This window comes from Cibotium barometz, chromosome 46 (genome assembly GCF_041138505.1).
Source record: "Cibotium barometz isolate CiBa-2024 chromosome 46, ASM4113850v1, whole genome shotgun sequence".
NCBI lineage: Eukaryota > Viridiplantae > Streptophyta > Polypodiopsida > Cyatheales > Cibotiaceae > Cibotium > Cibotium barometz.
In genome coordinates, this window is record NC_141091.1 from 33,711,217 (window position 1) to 33,729,428 (window position 18,212).

At 45.0% G+C, this 18,212-nt stretch overlaps 1 protein-coding gene across 1 annotated transcript in view; it reads left to right on the forward strand.

Annotated features, from left to right (window-relative positions):
• LOC147612146 (intraflagellar transport protein 172-like) overlaps positions 1–18,212 on the forward strand; it is a 262,153-nt gene that overhangs the window by 181,602 nt on the left and 62,339 nt on the right. Inside the window, exons 21-31 of the mRNA XM_086784013.1 lie at positions 1,138–1,234; positions 1,538–1,666; positions 1,789–1,845; positions 1,958–2,122; positions 7,970–8,089; positions 8,199–8,348; positions 8,436–8,633; positions 8,770–8,821; positions 8,924–8,985; positions 9,205–9,282; positions 9,408–9,569. Of these exons, the coding sequence (XP_086640139.1) occupies positions 1,138–1,234; positions 1,538–1,666; positions 1,789–1,845; positions 1,958–2,122; positions 7,970–8,089; positions 8,199–8,348; positions 8,436–8,633; positions 8,770–8,821; positions 8,924–8,985; positions 9,205–9,282; positions 9,408–9,569 (1,270 nt within the window). The remainder of the gene's footprint in view (positions 1–1,137; positions 1,235–1,537; positions 1,667–1,788; positions 1,846–1,957; positions 2,123–7,969; positions 8,090–8,198; positions 8,349–8,435; positions 8,634–8,769; positions 8,822–8,923; positions 8,986–9,204; positions 9,283–9,407; positions 9,570–18,212) is intronic.

An 18,212-nucleotide genomic window follows, 5' to 3' on the forward strand; every position in this document is an offset into this window, starting at 1 on the left:
GGCGGGGGGGGGGGGGGGGGGGGGGGGGGGGGGGAGGTTGGAGACCACACAAGTGGTCTAGAATGCCAAGTGGGCTCACCACCATTGTTAGTGAGAAAAGGACAGTGATGCCAAATCCTCAGAAGGCCTCGCAATACTTCCGCAACATGCGGTCGGAGTACTAGTGAAGCTTCCCCCACTGTCCACGGAGGGTGTGAATGATATCAAGTCAGATGCTCTGGATGGACTTTGTTGGCGACGTGAGGGTGCCCTCGATAGTCTCTCTACAGCGAGCTCTCCAAATATGCCATGCCACAATACAATAGTTTGCTTTTTGAGAAGCACCTTGGGGCCATTGATGGCTAAGGACCATGTATCATCTTGCATCAATAAGAACATCACACTTGTCATTGCCTTAGGACTTCAAGTACATGAAAGTGTCATTGGTCTTCCTTAGTGTGGACTTCCATCAATAGGGACATCACACTTTTCATAGAACTCAAAGCCAGGAAATTTATTGCAGGTCCTCATCAGAGGGGACTTCTATGCATGCTCTAAGGAATCTCCTAGCTCTGCTAGCCTGTGGAGGATCCAACCTACTCCAAACAAATGTGGATTGTGGTTATGGATGTTAGGCAACTCAAGTCATCCTTAGATTTTGTTATATGATAGGAATGATTTGTAGTAGCATGACAATAGTGATTAGGAAATCTGTGACTGGGAGAATTACAAAGATTGATCAGATTACCATTGAGGATCTACCACTCACGCTTTCATCAATCTGGTGGCAGAAATTTCGCAAGTCCTTATGCTTACCTGTCTTATAACCTCAATGCCTCCAATGTCTTTGTAGCAGGCAAGATGATTCCAACTGCAAAGATTTGTTGAATGTTTAAGTTTTACCAAGATGCACACTCGTTTTGAGAGGATTTTAATGCACTTGTTACTTTTTTGTTATGTAACTTGCTCTCCTAAGTGTCCTTGAGTGCAGCAAAAACTCAAGTTTGTTTTCTCAACCAAATGTTTTTATCTTAGGTTTCCTTTGGACCGATGCATAAAATGTATCCTCTCTTTTCATATGAGTTAGTTGAAATGAAGTATTAGCTTAGCATCTTGACCACAATAAATTCATGATTGATTGTTTTCAGTTGCTGTCAGGTGGAAGGAGGCCTTGTCAATCGTACGTGCTCAGAATTTTCCTGATGCTGAAGTGTTACGCAGGAGGCACTTGCAATGGCTACTTAAGACTGGCCAGGTTATTAACTAGCTTTGAAATGAGTCATTCTCATGATTGAAAGTTGAAACACATCCTAAAAGAAAAGAATCAAGTGACCATAAGTGGAAAACAGTCATTCTCTTCATTCTCGTGTTTGAAAGTTGAAACACATCCCCAAAGATTATACTGGTGACCATCTGTGTTTGGTGCAACATAATGATTAATTCAATATTAACATCAGATCTTATTAGGGATTGTGAAATCTTCTCTACAGAGGAGTACATCCTTGCACAAGTGTAGATATTCAAACCAGACTTATCCGTCTTTTATTATGCCTTTCAGGTAGAAGAGGCTGGAAAAGAAAAAGCATTGTCTGGAGATGTAACAGGTGCTATACATATTTTTCTCAGTGGCAATCTTCCTGGACTAGCAGCAGATTATGCTTTGAAGATCCCTGCTGATTCGCGCCAGGTTTTTCATCATTCGTGCTCCAGTAATTGTTTGAATCATTTGTTCTAAAGAGTTATTCTTAACACAGAGTTGGAGGATAACGTTTGGCATGGATTTGCAACAATTGTGTTGTTTTATGACAGGGCCTATTGCTGGATACGATAACCAATGCCCTTTCAAATTTGGGAATGCTTGAGAAGGTGTTTGTGTGGCACTCTTATGATATTTTTGACGATAAAATCATACAAGCATTGGATTTCACACTATCACCACTCTTGATTCCTGACATATGTTGTTGACTGTTGGCTGTAGCTAGGTGAACTCATGGAAAGCCTAGGTGATTTGGATAAAGCCAAATGTGCATATCAAAAAGGGCATTCCTATCGTCGTGCAGTGGAGCTAGCTAAAAAGAATTTTAAGGAGGATGTACCCAAATTGGAAGAAGATTGGGGTGACTGGATGGTTTCAAAAAATCAGGTCTCCAGATATCTTTAGTTTTTTTTTCCCTTTTTCAACAGAGTTTGGTTCAAAGACCACTGTGAAATTTAGTGATTAGCCATTACAACTGCACCCTTCTCAAATTTCATCTCGAATTTCGCAAGGGTTTATATCAAGATCCCCTTAAGCAAATCCTTAAGAGACTTGTCCGATCCTTCGAAATCCTGGGAGAACCGCGCCCTTGCCCAGTTGCAGTGAGACCCAGGAAAGTGGCAATAGAGGGGCTCCAGCATTTCCCTCCCTCCCCCGTCCCCCGTCCCTCCCCACCCCCCCCCCCCCCCCCCCCCCCCCCCCCCCGGCGGCACCTCCCCGTGCGGAGCCGTGTTGTCCCACCGGGCTGCTGCATTTGCCTTCAGGAGATCAACAGCATGCTTGCTACTACAAGCTCATGGCCTTTTACGTCTGATTTTTGGCATCGTTGTCGGGAGAGCTACCACCCTTGGAGGATCACCCTGTTCCTATGGTTGTTTGCTCACATGAGCCAAGCGGTGGCATGTGGTTGGCTATTGCAGGTTGGCCACGGTAGGTATGGTTCAGCACACTTCCCAAGAGACTCAGCACCATTGCCTTTGGGATTTACCAAGCGTCTAGCAGGTTTGGTGCAGGATCCTCTACTTGATCACTTTTAAGCCAAGCACTCTTCCTCTTCAGACTATCGTGTGGTTCACAGATGTGGGGCCAGCAGTACTTCATGAGGACGACAGATCAGGCCTTGCACTCCATCTCACCCACTCCCAGATCATGACTACCCTCGCCAACTTGGCCCTTGTGGCTCCTTAGACCCCAGTCACCCGGGTGGAGAAAATATGGGAGCTCATCAACAATATCGCGGCCTGGCACATCTGGTGGGCCCAGTGTAGCGAGATCATAGATGGTTCCATCATGCTACCAGAAAAGACCATCTGCTCTGTTTGGACGGACCTCATTTTGTGGCACACCTGCAGTCATAGGTCGGACTGACCAAACCACTCTGTGGGCAGAGTTATGGGTAGTCGGGAAGGGTGTCCACAATGGGCCAAGCAGTGTACAATAAATGGGCGGCCAAGTGTGCACACCCAGGTGTGGAAATAAAGGGGAAAAAGCAGGTCATGGAGGTGTTCGACCAGCCCTGTTCCAGCCCCTATTTATGGGCATTTAGATAATTGTTGAAGCATCTTGTGATTCTGGACTTCTTCCATCTGAATTGCAGGTTCAAGGGCGATTTAGAAGGATAAACATCAGATCAGCGGCAGCCAGAAACTTTGGGCTGAGATCTAGGAGATCACCTTTTGTACAGACAACATTCAGTTGTACTTCTTTCTTGTACATAATATATACTTCTAGGGTCTAGGTCTGCATTGTGTTTGCTTGAGTTTGATGCTTTCTTCTCTACGATAACTCTTTCACAGCACAACTATACCACAGTTGGTATCAGAGCCTAAGATACGTACAAATTTTCTTTTTGGTATCTGGTCTGTGTTGTCTGCCTTTGGGGATAGAGCCTCAGAACCAGGAGTACAGAATTTGGGTTTGGAAAGAGTTTGGATTTGTTATTGACTAATGGTTCCCTAGCTTGTCATCACAGTTGTAGAAGCAATGATGCCTTTCCTTTCCCGCATGGAGGCCCCATATGGAGTTGCAAACAGTTGCTCTATGACTCACCAGTTTGCAGCCATGGATGTGCACAACAGGCCGGGGAACGGGCAATAAATGGGTGGCCAAGTGTGCGCACCCACGTGCAGAAACAAAGGGGAAAAAACAAGTGCACTAGATGCAGAGGTTCTGTGGTCTATGGAAGGATTTTGTCATGCGCCAGGGATGCATGAAATTTCGTATTCGAAAGGGTTTGGTGATTCATTTGAGCCAATGCATTAATGCTTGGAGTTTCCTTGACTTCTCAAAGGGAGTCGCTCGGATGTTCTCAACAGGAGGCAGTTTTTCCATAGCTTGTAAAGGAGGATACTATTAAAGAGTCAGCACTTCATGAGGTGTTCGTTCAGGCAGTATCAGTGGGAAATTTCTTTTCAGGTTTTGGTGTGGATGAGGCATGGCAGGAATGCTAGCTTCCAAAGTGGCCGTACAGTTGTAAAGGAGGATGCTATTCAACAGTCAGCACTTCATCAAGAGGTGTTGGTTCAGGCAGTATCAGCGGGAAATTTCTTTGCAGGTTTTGGTACGGTTGCGTGGCAGGAATGCTAGCTTCCAAATCGGCCGTACAGTGATTTCCCAGATCTTAGGGCAATCAATACCCATCTAGAATCTAGATGCCGGACAGCTGAGGACAGATGTGATTTGTGGGGGAGAATTTGGCACACCTGCAATTACAGGTTGAACTAACCAAACCACCCATGTGAGACATTTTGGACAGCCAGGCAGTTGGGAAGTTGCCCACAACAGGCGGGGAAACAGGTAATAAATGGGAGGCCAAGTGTGCGCACCCACGGTAGATGCAGAGGTGTTACGGAGTGTGGTCTATGCGCCGGGATGCATTAAATTTGGTTCGAAAGGGTTTGGCGATTCATTTGAGCCAATGCATTAATGCTTGGAGTTTCCTTGACTTCTCAAAGGGAGTTGCTCAGATGTTCTCAACAGGACGCAGTTTTTCCATAGCTTGTAAGGGAGGATGCTATTCAAGAGTCAGCATTTCATCAAGAGGTGTTGGTTAAGGCAGTATCGGCAGGAAATTTCTTTGCAGGTTTGTTGCGGACGGGGCGTGGCAGGAATGCTGCCTTCCAAAGCGGTCGTACAATCATTTTACAGATCTTAGGCCAATCAATACCCATCTAGATGCCGGACTGCTGAGGACAGATGTAATTTGTGGGGGAGAATGTGGCACACCTGCAAGTACAGGTTTGATGACAAGTGTAATCTGATTGCAGCCCTGGATCCCCACAAGGCACCTATCCTATGTCTATACGGGGAGCCTCCTGAAGCTGGCCCACTCTCCCAACAACTAAGCAGGACTGATGCCGAGGGGCCCCCATGCAATGTGCGAGCAAGGGCCCTAGAGGGATCTGCTAGAGGGATATCGTGGCACGTGAAAGCGCCAATCCACTTCAGGGAGGAAGGATCCAGTCAAGGGGAATGGCTGAGTCGATGATGAGGGTAATCTGCTTGCAGCCCCGGATCCCCACCAGGCACCTATCCTATGTCTATGGGGTGACCACTAAGCCACCTGAAGAGGGGGTTTCCAAATCAAGGGCTGATGGAGTCTCACCTCATCAGAGGTCGGGGTAACTGAGTGAGGGCTGGCTTGAGGTGACCCAAGCTCTGATCAAACTGGTAGTTAGGGGTCCTCCAAGCAGGAGCTGAGGTCGCGGACTCGGGCCTCCATGAAGATCCACCGCACACTGGGGGTCAAGGGTCCACTAAGAGACAGTGTTGTGGGACGATGTGAGAGCAAGGACGAAAGCCTTATATTACACCCTGGTGCCTTTAGAGGTGGAAGGACGACTCTGCTAAGCTAAAGAAGTGAGGGAGGTGGTGGTGAGAGCTCGAGACTAAGCTTGAGTGACTCGTCTATCAATGCCCTTGAGTTCTTTGTGAAGTTGTCTGTATATCTCCTCCTGCTCATCACGTACTATGTTGCTCTCCTCGGCATGCTGCTGTTTGCAATGCACGAGCTCCTCAACATCAACCTACATACCATGTACTCACTACTAGTAGTTATGAGTGACTAGTCATTTTAAACTTTTTCTCAAGTACAGGTACGGAAAGCATGGTACCGGTATGGTATGTATTGAAAGTACCGAACGGATGAGTACAGGTATGGAATGCAAATATGGCCCCGTCATCATGGTGGATTGGGTATCATTGATCCAGCTATTGGAGCAAGTTGGTTTTCCGAGGCCATCAGCCAAGGGGTGAGCCTACTCGTGGTGCACATTTGAGAGGGAGAGCCGCTAGAGTGACTAGTAGAGGCGATCTAGAGCACTAGATGCAAACTCTTCCAGAGGAGAGACCTGGACTCTCTGCCATTGTTGAGGAGATACCGGATACTGATGTACCAGGTGATGTGGTAGAGCGGCAGAGCCGCTATCTGGTTTTGATGGGAATCTCCTCGCGGATGGAGACTACTCATCATCATGGGCTTGAATGATGATGAGTGAGTGGTGACTCATGAGACTTGATTTATTACCCGGTAGCCTTGTGGTGACTCGTCGGTTTTACTAGTTAGTAGTTAGCATATCCGTATTTATTTCAGTAGTGATCACTGACTAGTCACATATTCAACTTCTAGCTATTAGTGTGATCACTGACCCTGCCCTCAATGAAGGCCTACTCTACTTTAACGTTGCTATGGGCTTACTTGGGGCTCTACCCTCGCAAAAATGAAGAGGGGTCTGTCGATGCCACATGTAAGAAAACAAATAAAACCACTTCTAGGCTCAAAGTGTCCAGAGCTCCATCGTGCTTCCAGAGGCATGAGCCCCCTAGCTCCATGTGAGCCAATGGCCTGAAGTGAGTGATTACATCAAGGAGTCATCCGTCCTCTCTCCCAAATGCTGAGCGGCGTGAGAGTGGATGGTGGAGGATGCCAAATGACAGTCCCAATCACTGCATGGGGCAATGCTGAGTGGGAATGGGAAGATCATTGTGCCACTATCTAGGCTGGCCACTCGGGAGTGATGGAAAAGCATGTAGTGTCGTAGGGGAGCCACCGTCTCTGAGAACTCACTTGCCTATTGCAGCTGAGGGCCCCCCTGAGGCTTGGAAGTGCGAGGCTACGCAAACTCTGACGGAAGTAATCCTAGCTGCCCTGGCTACCACCGAAGGCGGCAATCTGTCGGGACTCCAGAACCTTTCCAAACATATGACCAAATAAGCGGTGGAGAGGGTGATACTCCTTCCTGAGGCTTGGGAAGCAAACTGGAAGGGGGTTGGATGCGGGGTCAAAGCCATGGTGCCATGTAGTGAAACACGGCTAAGGGTGAGCCGAACTCCACCTGAGTAGCCAAAGAAAATGAAAATCAGTGATTTTGCCCAGCTTGCCAATGAGGGCTGCTTGGAGAAAATCCCAGATATGTTTGTACGGAGGGTGACTCCCTACGATCTTTCAAACCAAGGAAGCTGCAACAAGGGAGGCGATAGTAGAAGCCAAGAGCTGGAGGTCTGCGAAAAATGACAAGGGGCGGTGGCCTTAGTCGGGGATGACGGAGTGGCTGCTGCCAGTACGGGAAAGGACCAGAGAAACCAACTCTTGCTGAAAGGAAAAGCAACCCGAGAGCAGAACTTGTGATGAGGAGATGATGCTAAAGAGAGGGGGAAGATGCAAGGAAGAGAAAACTAGGGTGGAGGGAAGCGGCGGGGGATGGCTTGAAAGGGGAGGAAGGGCGGTGTACAAGGCAAAGGAGCGGAAGCTGGCATGAAGGGGCACAACGAAGAAGGGAGACAGGCATCAAGGCTAGGAGGTGGACACAACACAAGAGGAGGCAGGGGCAGCAGCTGAACGCCGGGGGGGGGGGGGGGGGGGGAGTGGGCGGAAAGGCGTACAGGAGGGGCAGAAGGCGACGGTGAAGACAGGAGGAGAGGTGGGGGCTGAAGCTGAAATAAAGATATATTAAGCATCTACAAAAGACGAGATGCGCTTATGAGACCAAAGTGGTACAGTAATGTCCATGGCATATCTCATCATGGAGCAGAAAATAAAATAGAAACAAAACATAGCTATCTCACTAGGGTGATACACACTTCTAGTAATTCAAATGTTCATTCTACCTGTGGTTGCTTCCTCAATTTTACAAGGAGGTTTTATATGCCAATACCGACTTGCAAAATGCTATTTGCACAAAACATTGTGGCTCAATGAATTAAGATCTCTTTCTTATCATGCTGTTGATTATGTAGATGGAGGCAGCCATCAATCACTATTTGGAAGCAGGTTGCATATCTAAAGCTATTGAATCGGCCATTGCATCTCATCAATGGAGCAAGGCCGTCCAGATAGTTTCACAACAAAAGAATGAGGTAATGAAGCAACACAGTTGCATTTGAATATAAAGTAACGATGAGGTTTCTCATCAAATTTGTATGTTCACCTGTGCCATAGAGTTAACTCTCAAGTATTACCTTGAAGGTTGTAAAGCCTGTCTATGTGAGATTGGCTCGGCATTTCGAGAAAACCAAACAGTTTGTAGAAGCTGAGAGCTTATTTATCAATGCAAAACTACCAGGTGAAGCTGTCAGCATGTACCTAAAGGCAAACAAATGGGAAGCAGCACAAAAGGTCATCTAATGTTTTGTACATATTTGTTGAAGTCATTTGCTGAAGTAGAATTCCTGGCTTTGCTTACCATGCAATCTTTGTTTGTAGGTTGCTTCTCAGTTCCTGTCATCAGACGAAGCACTTCTGATTTATGTGCATCAAGCTAAGGAGCTTGAGGCTTCTAGATGTTTCAAAGATGCAGAAAAACTTTACCTTGAATCTCGACAGCATGACTCTGCCATCAACATGTACAAAAAAGAAGGGATGTTTGATAACGTGATTCAGTTGGTGGCCAAGTTCAAGAAGGTTCTTCGCTCTTCTTCTCAAGTCTGTCTCTGGGTGCTCTGTTTCTTTGAATGGAAAAAGGTCTTGAACATAAGTAGGTAATGTTACCCGTTTTCAAGTAGTAATCCTTGTGTTAGCTCATTTGTTTATTGCACAGGATGGCCTCAAGGATACTCATGTATACATTGCTCAAGAACTTGAACGTAAAGGTTTGCCATTCAATATAACACCAAAATGTTTTTAATGTTTTGCCATAGTTCTCTACTTTATAGAAGTTCAGAACTTTGAGCTGCTTTAGTCCCCTTGTGCAGGAATGCTCAGAGATGCAGAGCACCATTATTTGGAAGTACATGATTGGAAAAGTGCTGTCAAGGTTTGGATCTTTCAACCTGCAATTTTCACGAGTATAGCAATGAGTTGTATGAACTCTAACTGACTCTTAAAAGAAATGTCTCCCCATATACTATGCATTCCACATGTCAACAACAGAATGTGCAAATCATACAATGTTTTCGAGGCAAAAGTAGCTATTATGTCTCAGAAACATGATCCATAATAACATGAAGCTTTAATTTACCCTTGACTGAAACAGATGTATAGTATTTCTACCATGTGGGAGGATGCTTTGCGTATTGCTAGATTATGGGGCGGTGCTCACGCAACCAAGCAGGTACGCATGGATGTCTCAATGCAAGGCTTGAATAGTTTGTTGTTGTTGTGTAAACCATGGACAAAGATGAATCTAAACACACCATTTGTAATTTTGATTATATTCTCTTTTAATTTTACTTAAAGGTGGCATATGCGTGGGCGATTGGACATGGTGCAAATAATGGAATACAATCTCTTGCAAAGCTAGGGCTTCTAGATCAAGCAATTGAATATGCTCTTGATGTGGGTGCCTTTGACAATGCATTTCAATTGTGCAGTGCAACATCAACCGACAAGCTTCAAGAGGTGGTGTTCTCTGCCCATTCTTAAATAGTTTCATGTTCAAGGGTTGATAAAGATAGGAAGGGCAGCCAAGAGAGCTAGTCTACTGCTTCTCTAGGGAACATAGGGCTGTTGAACAACAAGGAAGAGACCTATGTGGCTGGCCGACTCCATCTACTGCTGCCAGACAGCTGGCCGACCCATGGAACAGTGAATATGTGGCTGGTCGACTGTTGAAACATCAGCTAGGGCTGGCCCAACTTCAGCCTCTAGTGCTGTGTCATGTTCAAGATTATCTTATGTGGTTTCAAGATGTACATGTACATGATGTATGTGACAAATGTGTTGATTGATGGATGTTGAATGTATGCTATGATTTGGGCCACTAGTTTTCTGTATTACACGTGCCTACCTGGGACACTATCCAACCTCTGTATTTGGGGGGACGTATCCTGACTCTGGCATGTCCTGAAGACGGCACTGCGAAGCAACTCCCTAACTGATCATAATGAATAGATCCATTGTGTTCCCTTTATACCTGAGTTGTGGGCCTGACCATGTCAGCTAAATGATAGCACCAAAAGAAATGTAAGCATCCTTCCTCATCCTTCCAAGTAAATGTGCTATCGCAGTCCAAATTCTATGTGCTTCCGTGCACTCCCATAAGCAATGGTAAAGCGTCTTCTAAAAGTGTGGGCCCGACTGTGTTAGCCAAATGATAGCACTAAAAGAAATGTAAGCATCCTTCCAAGGAGATGTGCTATTGCAGTCCAAATGCTATGTGCTTCCCTACACTCCCATAAGCAATGGTAAACTGTCTTTGAAGCTCCTGCTTATCTCGGGCATGTTGGGCTAACACCAACAACCGATCTCCACTGGTTTCTCTTCTTGTTGGCAAGGCCAACAAGAAGAGAAAGCCAAATAAAGGAGGATATATGTGTCCTCCTATAAGAGTGCCACAACCTACTCCAAAAAGTCCTCTGAATGTCTGGTGTGATACCATAAGCCTTCCAAGGAGGTCTAAGAGTAGGGACTCTTTGAATGTGTCTTAGAACAAGATGCATGGTGTTCTGCATGAAGAAGGGCATGCTTTTCATCTGGTTGGAAGCATCCCTCCACACCCACTCACCGGGGTCCCAATGCGAGTACCCAATACGGCAACCGCCATACAACCAAAGGCTTCAAGCATCTATGATTATCTCTAGGAAGGATTGATATAAAAAAACCATTTGTGAGAAGTTCCAGTTGTGGAGCTCTACCTTGGGCTTGAGGCATCTGAAGGGTCCCAGCTAGTGGTTAGCCCACCTGTGTGCGCAGTGCCAGTGATAGCTGAGATGGTTGGGGGTGCGTGGTATGGGACGCACATGCTTTGTGGGCACGTGCTTGCTAGGGTTGTACCTATGTCTACCTTGATGGGTGTATTACCACCGCTTGTGGTTTGGAGCCTATGGGTGTGTGGCAAGTACTAGCCAAACCCTTATATTTTCCCTTTGTTGTTTTGTGGTGTTATGTTGATATGCAGTGGTGCGAGTAGTGGACGAGCTTCTAGGATGGTAAACAGTAAGAGTCAGTCTTGGGTGAGCACACAAGTGAAACCTTATGTTGGTGTGTTTCATTGTTGGTATCAGAGCCCGACTATTGTTTGAGAGAAATGTTCTCTTATTCCTATGTTGGTGTGTTTCATTAAGCCTCTTCCAAGTCAACATTGTGGGGAAGAGAGTCTCCTAGACAGCCCATTGAATATGCATAGCTGCCCCAAGAGGTCTACCATATTCATCCAAGATCAAGTCATTCCACATAATGGATTGTCTGTTGGCCTCCTTAACTAACCGCGGAGATATGTCAACCAAGAACCTCCTCATGCATCCCAAGCTTGAAGAAGGGATCTAACCAAGGGGGAGGATGGAGACCGATGCTCTGCCTCCGAGAAGATAAAACATTGGTTGTATATCCAGTCACCTCCCCTAACCAGAGTACACCTCATCACCTGTTGCATGAGAAATTCTTTCCATGGCTCAGTGCAATGAAGAAACCCTCTAACACTCATCTTACAAAGCAATGACTTACACTGCACGTGTGGGTCTTTGATGTTCGGTTCCCCCTCTTTCTTGGGTAGGATTAATGGTTTCACAAGCAACTTTGGCCATGGTGTGTACTGTGCCATCTAATCCTCTAACACTCATCTTACAAAGCAATGACTTACACTGCACTGCACCTGTGGGTCTTTGATGTTCAGTTCCCCCACTTTCTTGGGTAGGATTAATGGTTTCGCAAGCAACTTTGGCCATGGTGTGTACTGTGCCATCTAATCCTGACCAAAGAAAATTCCAAATGAGGTGACGTAACCGGCCAATGCATCCCCCTATGAAGAACCCAACAAGAAGTGATAAACCAAGCAGTGGCCATAAGCACTTGGTTAACCATCAAGGCTCTAGATGTCAAATCAAGCTTTTTGCTACTCCAATGCTGAAGTTTGCTTTTACTGCTCATGAGCACAAGCGCAAAGTGTTGTGCAAGGGAGATGTCGATGCCAACCTGGCAGACAAGGTATCTTGCAGTGCATCCTCTCTCAATCCAAGTGAACCCCACATCCAAACCCCAATCTACCTGCGGAGAATCACTAATCCATAGCCCCACAAACTTGTGCCAACTAATGGTGGCTCTTGCTGCCAAACAAAAAACCTGCAAGGGTGTCCAGAAGGCAAAAACGTTTTTTTGGAAACATCGTCTCATTAAGAAAACATAAATATACATTCATAGCTGTCCCAAATTGGGACAACTACTACTAAATTCAGAAACAGTGGGAAAACACTTCTAATTGTTGGAAGGAAAGGCCCCCGATTCCATGAGGATCTTAGAGGGATTGGAAAAGGGCTCTCCGGAAATAAACAAACAACCGGACCGAATCTCCAAAGAAGAGCAACTGATTCCGAGTCCACAATGCCTAGAATCTAGTCCAGTCAAGGAAGTTTGTATAGTTTGGTAGGGAAGGAGAAAGGCAACCAAAAAGCTAGGACATTCGACCGAAACACCTCCGCAGAAAACAAGCCCGAACATGTCCGGACAAATCATCAAGAAAATCCCGAGAGTGTGAACAATACCATAGAAGGTGAGGCACTATCTTTGTAGGATGTGAGCAGCGCCTACAAGAAGCAGTCGCAATACGCCTTTGTACCATAAGAGATCCCACTGGGAATACTTCAACCAAACATCTCCATAGAAATAATCGTTGCTTGAGGGGCAATCCACTCTTCCAAAATTCTTTTCAAGGCAGCTTTTCACCAAGCAAGAGATTTTAACATATGCCAAAGGCAATTTGCATGATCCTGAATCCATGGAGGTGGTAAGAGTAACCTATAAGCCTTGGTTGCAGACAAATTGGTGAAAGGTATAGGCGTATATCTTGGAAGGTGCCTATCAAAATACCAATCTTGAATTTTGTGTTTCCTCAAGCATTGGGATTGGTTGAAAGGGCTGTACTATTTTTGAAATGACTCTCTAGATTGGCCTGTGATGCATCCCCAAGTTGCATTCTCTGATTGCACGTGGGAAAGTGAGAACATAACCATTTTCATCCACGACATCGCATATGCGATGAATTCCCAATGTAGAGAGATTATACTCCTTTCTTGGTTGAGACAAAGCAAGTGGTGGATCAAATACTTTGTCCCAATCAACAGTGAGTTTCCCTGATTTGGAGATGTACCGGACCATTGTAAATGATATAGTATAGCTTGCCATTCTCAAATGAGAGCAGTCGAATATGGAGAGCCTAGAATATGACCATGGAGATGCCCAAAGATTATATCATTATAATTGATGATCTAGTGTCCATATGCATCCGTTTTCATGTTAGTGCACAAAGCTCCTAGCATGCGTGCCATAGATTATCTTGCTCTATAAATGCAGGTAGAAGAGTGGATTTCCTCGCCAATATATGATAATGAATGTTAAGGACATTGAGCCCACCATGCATTTGGGCAAACAGATAATGTTCTGCCTTAACAAATGTAACCTTTTTCTGTCCGCTTTGGTTTTCCATAGGCATTCCATTGCTTTAAACATTAAATTGTCAATGTGTTTGCTCGATCAAGGGGCAGGAGCGAAAGATAGAACTGGACATATGCTATAATTATTGATTGTACTTTATGCAATTGCACATGTAGAGACCATGTAGATAATTTTCAATATTCTATTTTAGAGTGCAATTTTTCCATCACCCATTGAGTTTCATCTTTCAATGACAACTCCCAACCAATGGGATAACTAAGATGCTTGACTATCTCTTTGGGTGGGAGGATCTGACCTGGCCACAAAACCTGATGCCAATCGTAATCTTTCAACGGGAGGCTGGAGCGACTTTGATTTTTGAAAATTCACATGTAATCTTGAAGCCAAACCATAGAGGGACAATGCTTTCATGAGAGAGCTTACATCAGCCTTTGTATTTTTGGGAAAAAAGAAAGAGTCATCAGCATATGCCTGAGCCACAAATTGTGTACCATCGGCCTTGGAGACCATATAGTTGTCCATCTCGTGTCAATTTGTCCATGTGAAGCAGCGTTGGGTGAGTCGCAATGGCATACAAAAGTGCACTAAGCAGACAACCTTGCCAAACAGATTTCCCAAGATATCACACGAGGCTGAAAGTTGTCCACCCAAAATGCATTTAGTTGACCCCTCTTGATAAAGCCAAAAGATGACGAAAGAGGAAGAGATGGTCGCGATCAAAAAAAAAAGGGGAGAAAGCTTTTGGCGCTAGCGATCAAGGCTCTTGTTGAAGATATGCAAGGGGGAGAGAAGAGTCTGAAGTAGGGCTATCCAGTGATGAGGATCTCAACATCCTTTGCAGCCGTGAAGAAGAGAACAGACGAGATGGAGGAAGCTCGCACAATCGAGAGAGGGAAAGTTCGCCTGAGCATGAGCCGGTTAGGTCACACAGTCAAGAAGAGGTAAGTTTGCCTGGTCATGGGGGAAAATCGCCTCTTCCTCTACTTGAAAACGTGCAGCGCAATCTGGCAGAAGTGGGAAAGGTACCTGTCATGACTGGCCTAATGCCATCTCCAGTAATTGGTGAAGATATGCAAATAAAGGAATGGGCTGATGTCTAGCATAGAAAAATCCACGCTCTCCCATTGCAACATATAATCCATAAGCACATGCCTAAACATCCATTAATAACAGGCCATTAATAAGGTGAATGGAGTTAATAAATCTTTTATGGATTCTCTTGGACTTGATGCCATGGCTTGTCAAAGTATTGAGTGGGCTAAGAAGAGAATGTATCAATCTCTACAAGAAAAAGGCTTGTCAGAAGTTCAACACTAGAGGGAAAGAGAGGAGAATCTTCTCCAAATTCAGTAGAAGTCTCTGTTTCTTCTGAATTTGTGGACAAGCAAGTAGCACTCTTTGCCTCTTGTGGGTTAATGTTATACTATACAGGGAAGGTTCTTTCCAGACATGAGATTAAGGGCTGGCTGGAAAAGGAGATTCTACAAGCACCTGTGGTTAGAGAGATCTTCTATTTGAAAAAAGGGTACTACAATGTCCTTCTAGCTGATCCCACTCGGGTTCCCAAGGTGCTTGCCAAGGGCCCGCTGTTTTTTATGAAAAGCTTTATCCATGTTTTACCATGGGACCCATGCTTCAATGTGGATAATGGGCTCATTAATGCTTGTCCGGTCTGGGTGGAATTTGTGGACCTTCCACTTGGCTATGGCCCTCTATTGGAGATTTTGCGAAAGCTCTTGGAAGACCCTTGTTTGTTCCCTCTAATCCATCCCTTGGAAAGGGCTCAAACAAGGTTTGCATTACTTGGGATACAGAGGTTCCCAGCCCCTGAGAAATGAATATGGGTCAATATGGTAATCTAAGAATTAGCTTACATTTTGGTTCATTTGCAGGGGCTTGTTTCCATTGTGGGAAATTTGGTCATTTTGCCAGGGACTGCATGAAAGCAAAAGAACAATTATAGGCTGGGCAAGTGCAGGCTAGACAAGTGCAGGCTAGACAAGTGCAGGCTGGGCAAAGCAAGCACTTAACCCCAGAGCAAGGACAAACCACAATGATAGCTAACCATCCCTCGGGCAGAATCTTTGTTATTGAAGTGTCCAAGGGAGATGAACAATTCTGGCTGATTAATGTGTACGGAGCACACTCATCTAAAGAAAGAAAAGAGATGTGGGAATGGATTTGTGGTCTTGACAATCAGAAAGCATGGATCATGACTGGGGATTTTTACTGTCAGACAGAGTTATCGGTTAGGGTCTAACAATGTAGTTATGGGTTCGGAGAAAACCAAATGGGAAGAGCTTATTATGCAAAAGAGGCTGGTGGATGCTTGGGACCTTGGGGATTGGAGTTCTACACCGGGACATACATATTTCAGCTTGCAGTATATTTCTAGCTCTTCTAGGATTGACAGAGTTTATTTCAACAAGGATGCAGAATGGATCCCTCACACCTTTAAGGCATGGGTTGACCACGCAACCACTTCTTCTGATCACTTTCCCCTGAGGTGGATTTGGGAGAGCAATAATTGCTAGGCTGAGGATAGATTGCCTTTTCATAAGAGGAAACTCATTGTAAATAATTCTCTCATCAGGGAAGATGCCTTTGTGGATGGAACTAGAGCTGCAATTGCAAGGTTGGAAGTAAGGGCGTATCATGATGCCCAGGCATGGGTTAAATTTGTGGGAGAGATGCAATGCTTAATCAGAAAAGTGGAAAGGACATGGCAGCAAAGAGGAGAAAAGAACAAGAAGCACTGCAGGAGGAATGGGATGCTTTGATTTTGATTAGACAGTCCAGACCCCTGTCACAAGCACAGTTGAGAGATTTTATCAAATGTAAAAGTATGTGGGAGGAGATAGAAAACAGGAGAGCTCAAAAAGGGAGATTATTTTCAAGCAAGTTGTACTTTGGTCAAGCTCAAACCCCTTCAAAATTCTTCTTCAAAGCTCTCAAAGAGAAGAGGGATGGAGAATACATCTCCAAGGCTAGAGATAGCAATGGTAAAATGATCTCAGACCCCAAGGAATTGGCTGCGGCCTGGACCGCATTCCTTGGGGATACTCTAAGCGTGAAGGAGGATGAGTCCACGGAAAGATTCTTTGTTGAAAATTGGCTTCTGGACTATATCCCTCAGGCAGTGGAGTTGGACCAAGCCAAATGGATTGAGAGGAACATCCAAGAAGATGAATGCTTGAATGCTTTGAAAGTAATGGGGAAGGATAAATCCCCTGGCTGGGATGGCCTTACTGTGGAGTTTTTCCTCGAGTTTTGGTCATATCTCAAGATTCCAGTCACCTTCATTCTTTGCAGATGCTTCTGGCTCCAAATGTAACATTCACAAGTCAAGGTTAATTTGTTTAACCGAGGATGAATGCTTTTGTGTAACGAGATGGGGATGCCAAGTTGTGAACCGAATCTTTAGACATTTGGGATGCCCCACCCATGGGAGTGGATGTTTCAGGTAAAGACATAGCGGACTGGCTTATGGACAAATTCATAGCCAAATTTAGAGCTTGGGACAACGTATTTCTTCCCTTTCATTCAAGGGTAGTAATAGTAAACATGGTGTTGTTGGCATGCTTTCACTTCTTTACTCCTTGTATAGATTTTACAGCATGCCACTTGGAAGAGAGCTTTAAGCTATGCTAAAGCTTTTCTATGGAATAATAAGCAGGGCAAGAGACCATGTTCCTTCTTGGCATGGCAAAAGGTGTGTAAACCCAAGAAGGATGGGGGAATTGGCATCCTAGACATGGAAACACATGCAATGGTGAGAATGCCAAAAATGTTGACCTCCTTTCTACAACAGAGTCAACCTTGGACTAGGATGCTTAAAGAGCTTTCTCTGAATATGACTGTGCGTTGGCAAGGCAAATGGAGGGGACTCTCTTGGATTGATAAGATTTTTTCCCATGCTCCTCTTGTCTTTAAAAATATTTCCTTTGCTGAATTTCTGATTAAGAAATGGAAGAGAATCATTCTCCTTATTCAATGGTAGGGATCACCCAGAATCATGGGAAATTCATTATTTATGTATAATGTTTGGTGGTCCCCAGTTTTTTTTCCTCCATTAGCCCTCATTGAGCCCAAAGTGAGTAAAAGACTCAACAACAAAGGGATAAACAGATTTGAGGATTTCTGGGATGGTCTTCTCGGGTGGAGAGATGAGGATGAGCTATCTGTCATGTGTGGTCTCTCAAGATTTGATAAGAATCATCTGCATGTAATTATTGGTAAGCTCAAGGCGCTAACTATTAATACTTCTAAGCTCACGGAAAGGTGGATTAAAGATTGGGGGTGGACAGATGGACTTCCCCTTGGTCGGGAATCAACTGCCAAGTTTTATTAGATGTTAATGCAAGAGAAGAGGATTTTAAACATTTCAATACAATATGGAAAGTAGCTTGGCCGGACAAATGCTAGGAATCCAGATGCTGAATATTTTGGGGATCCAAACTGCCAACACATACTCGGAATTTTTTGTGGAGAATCATGGTTGGGGCTCTTCTGTTAGGCTGTAAGCTGATGATCAAAAATATGGCCTTAGGGATATGCCCAAGATGCAAAACAGCCATCGAGGATTTCAAGCATGCCTTTTGGGATTGCGCGGCATTAAGATCCTTTTGGACACAACTCTCTAAATGGGTGGGGAAC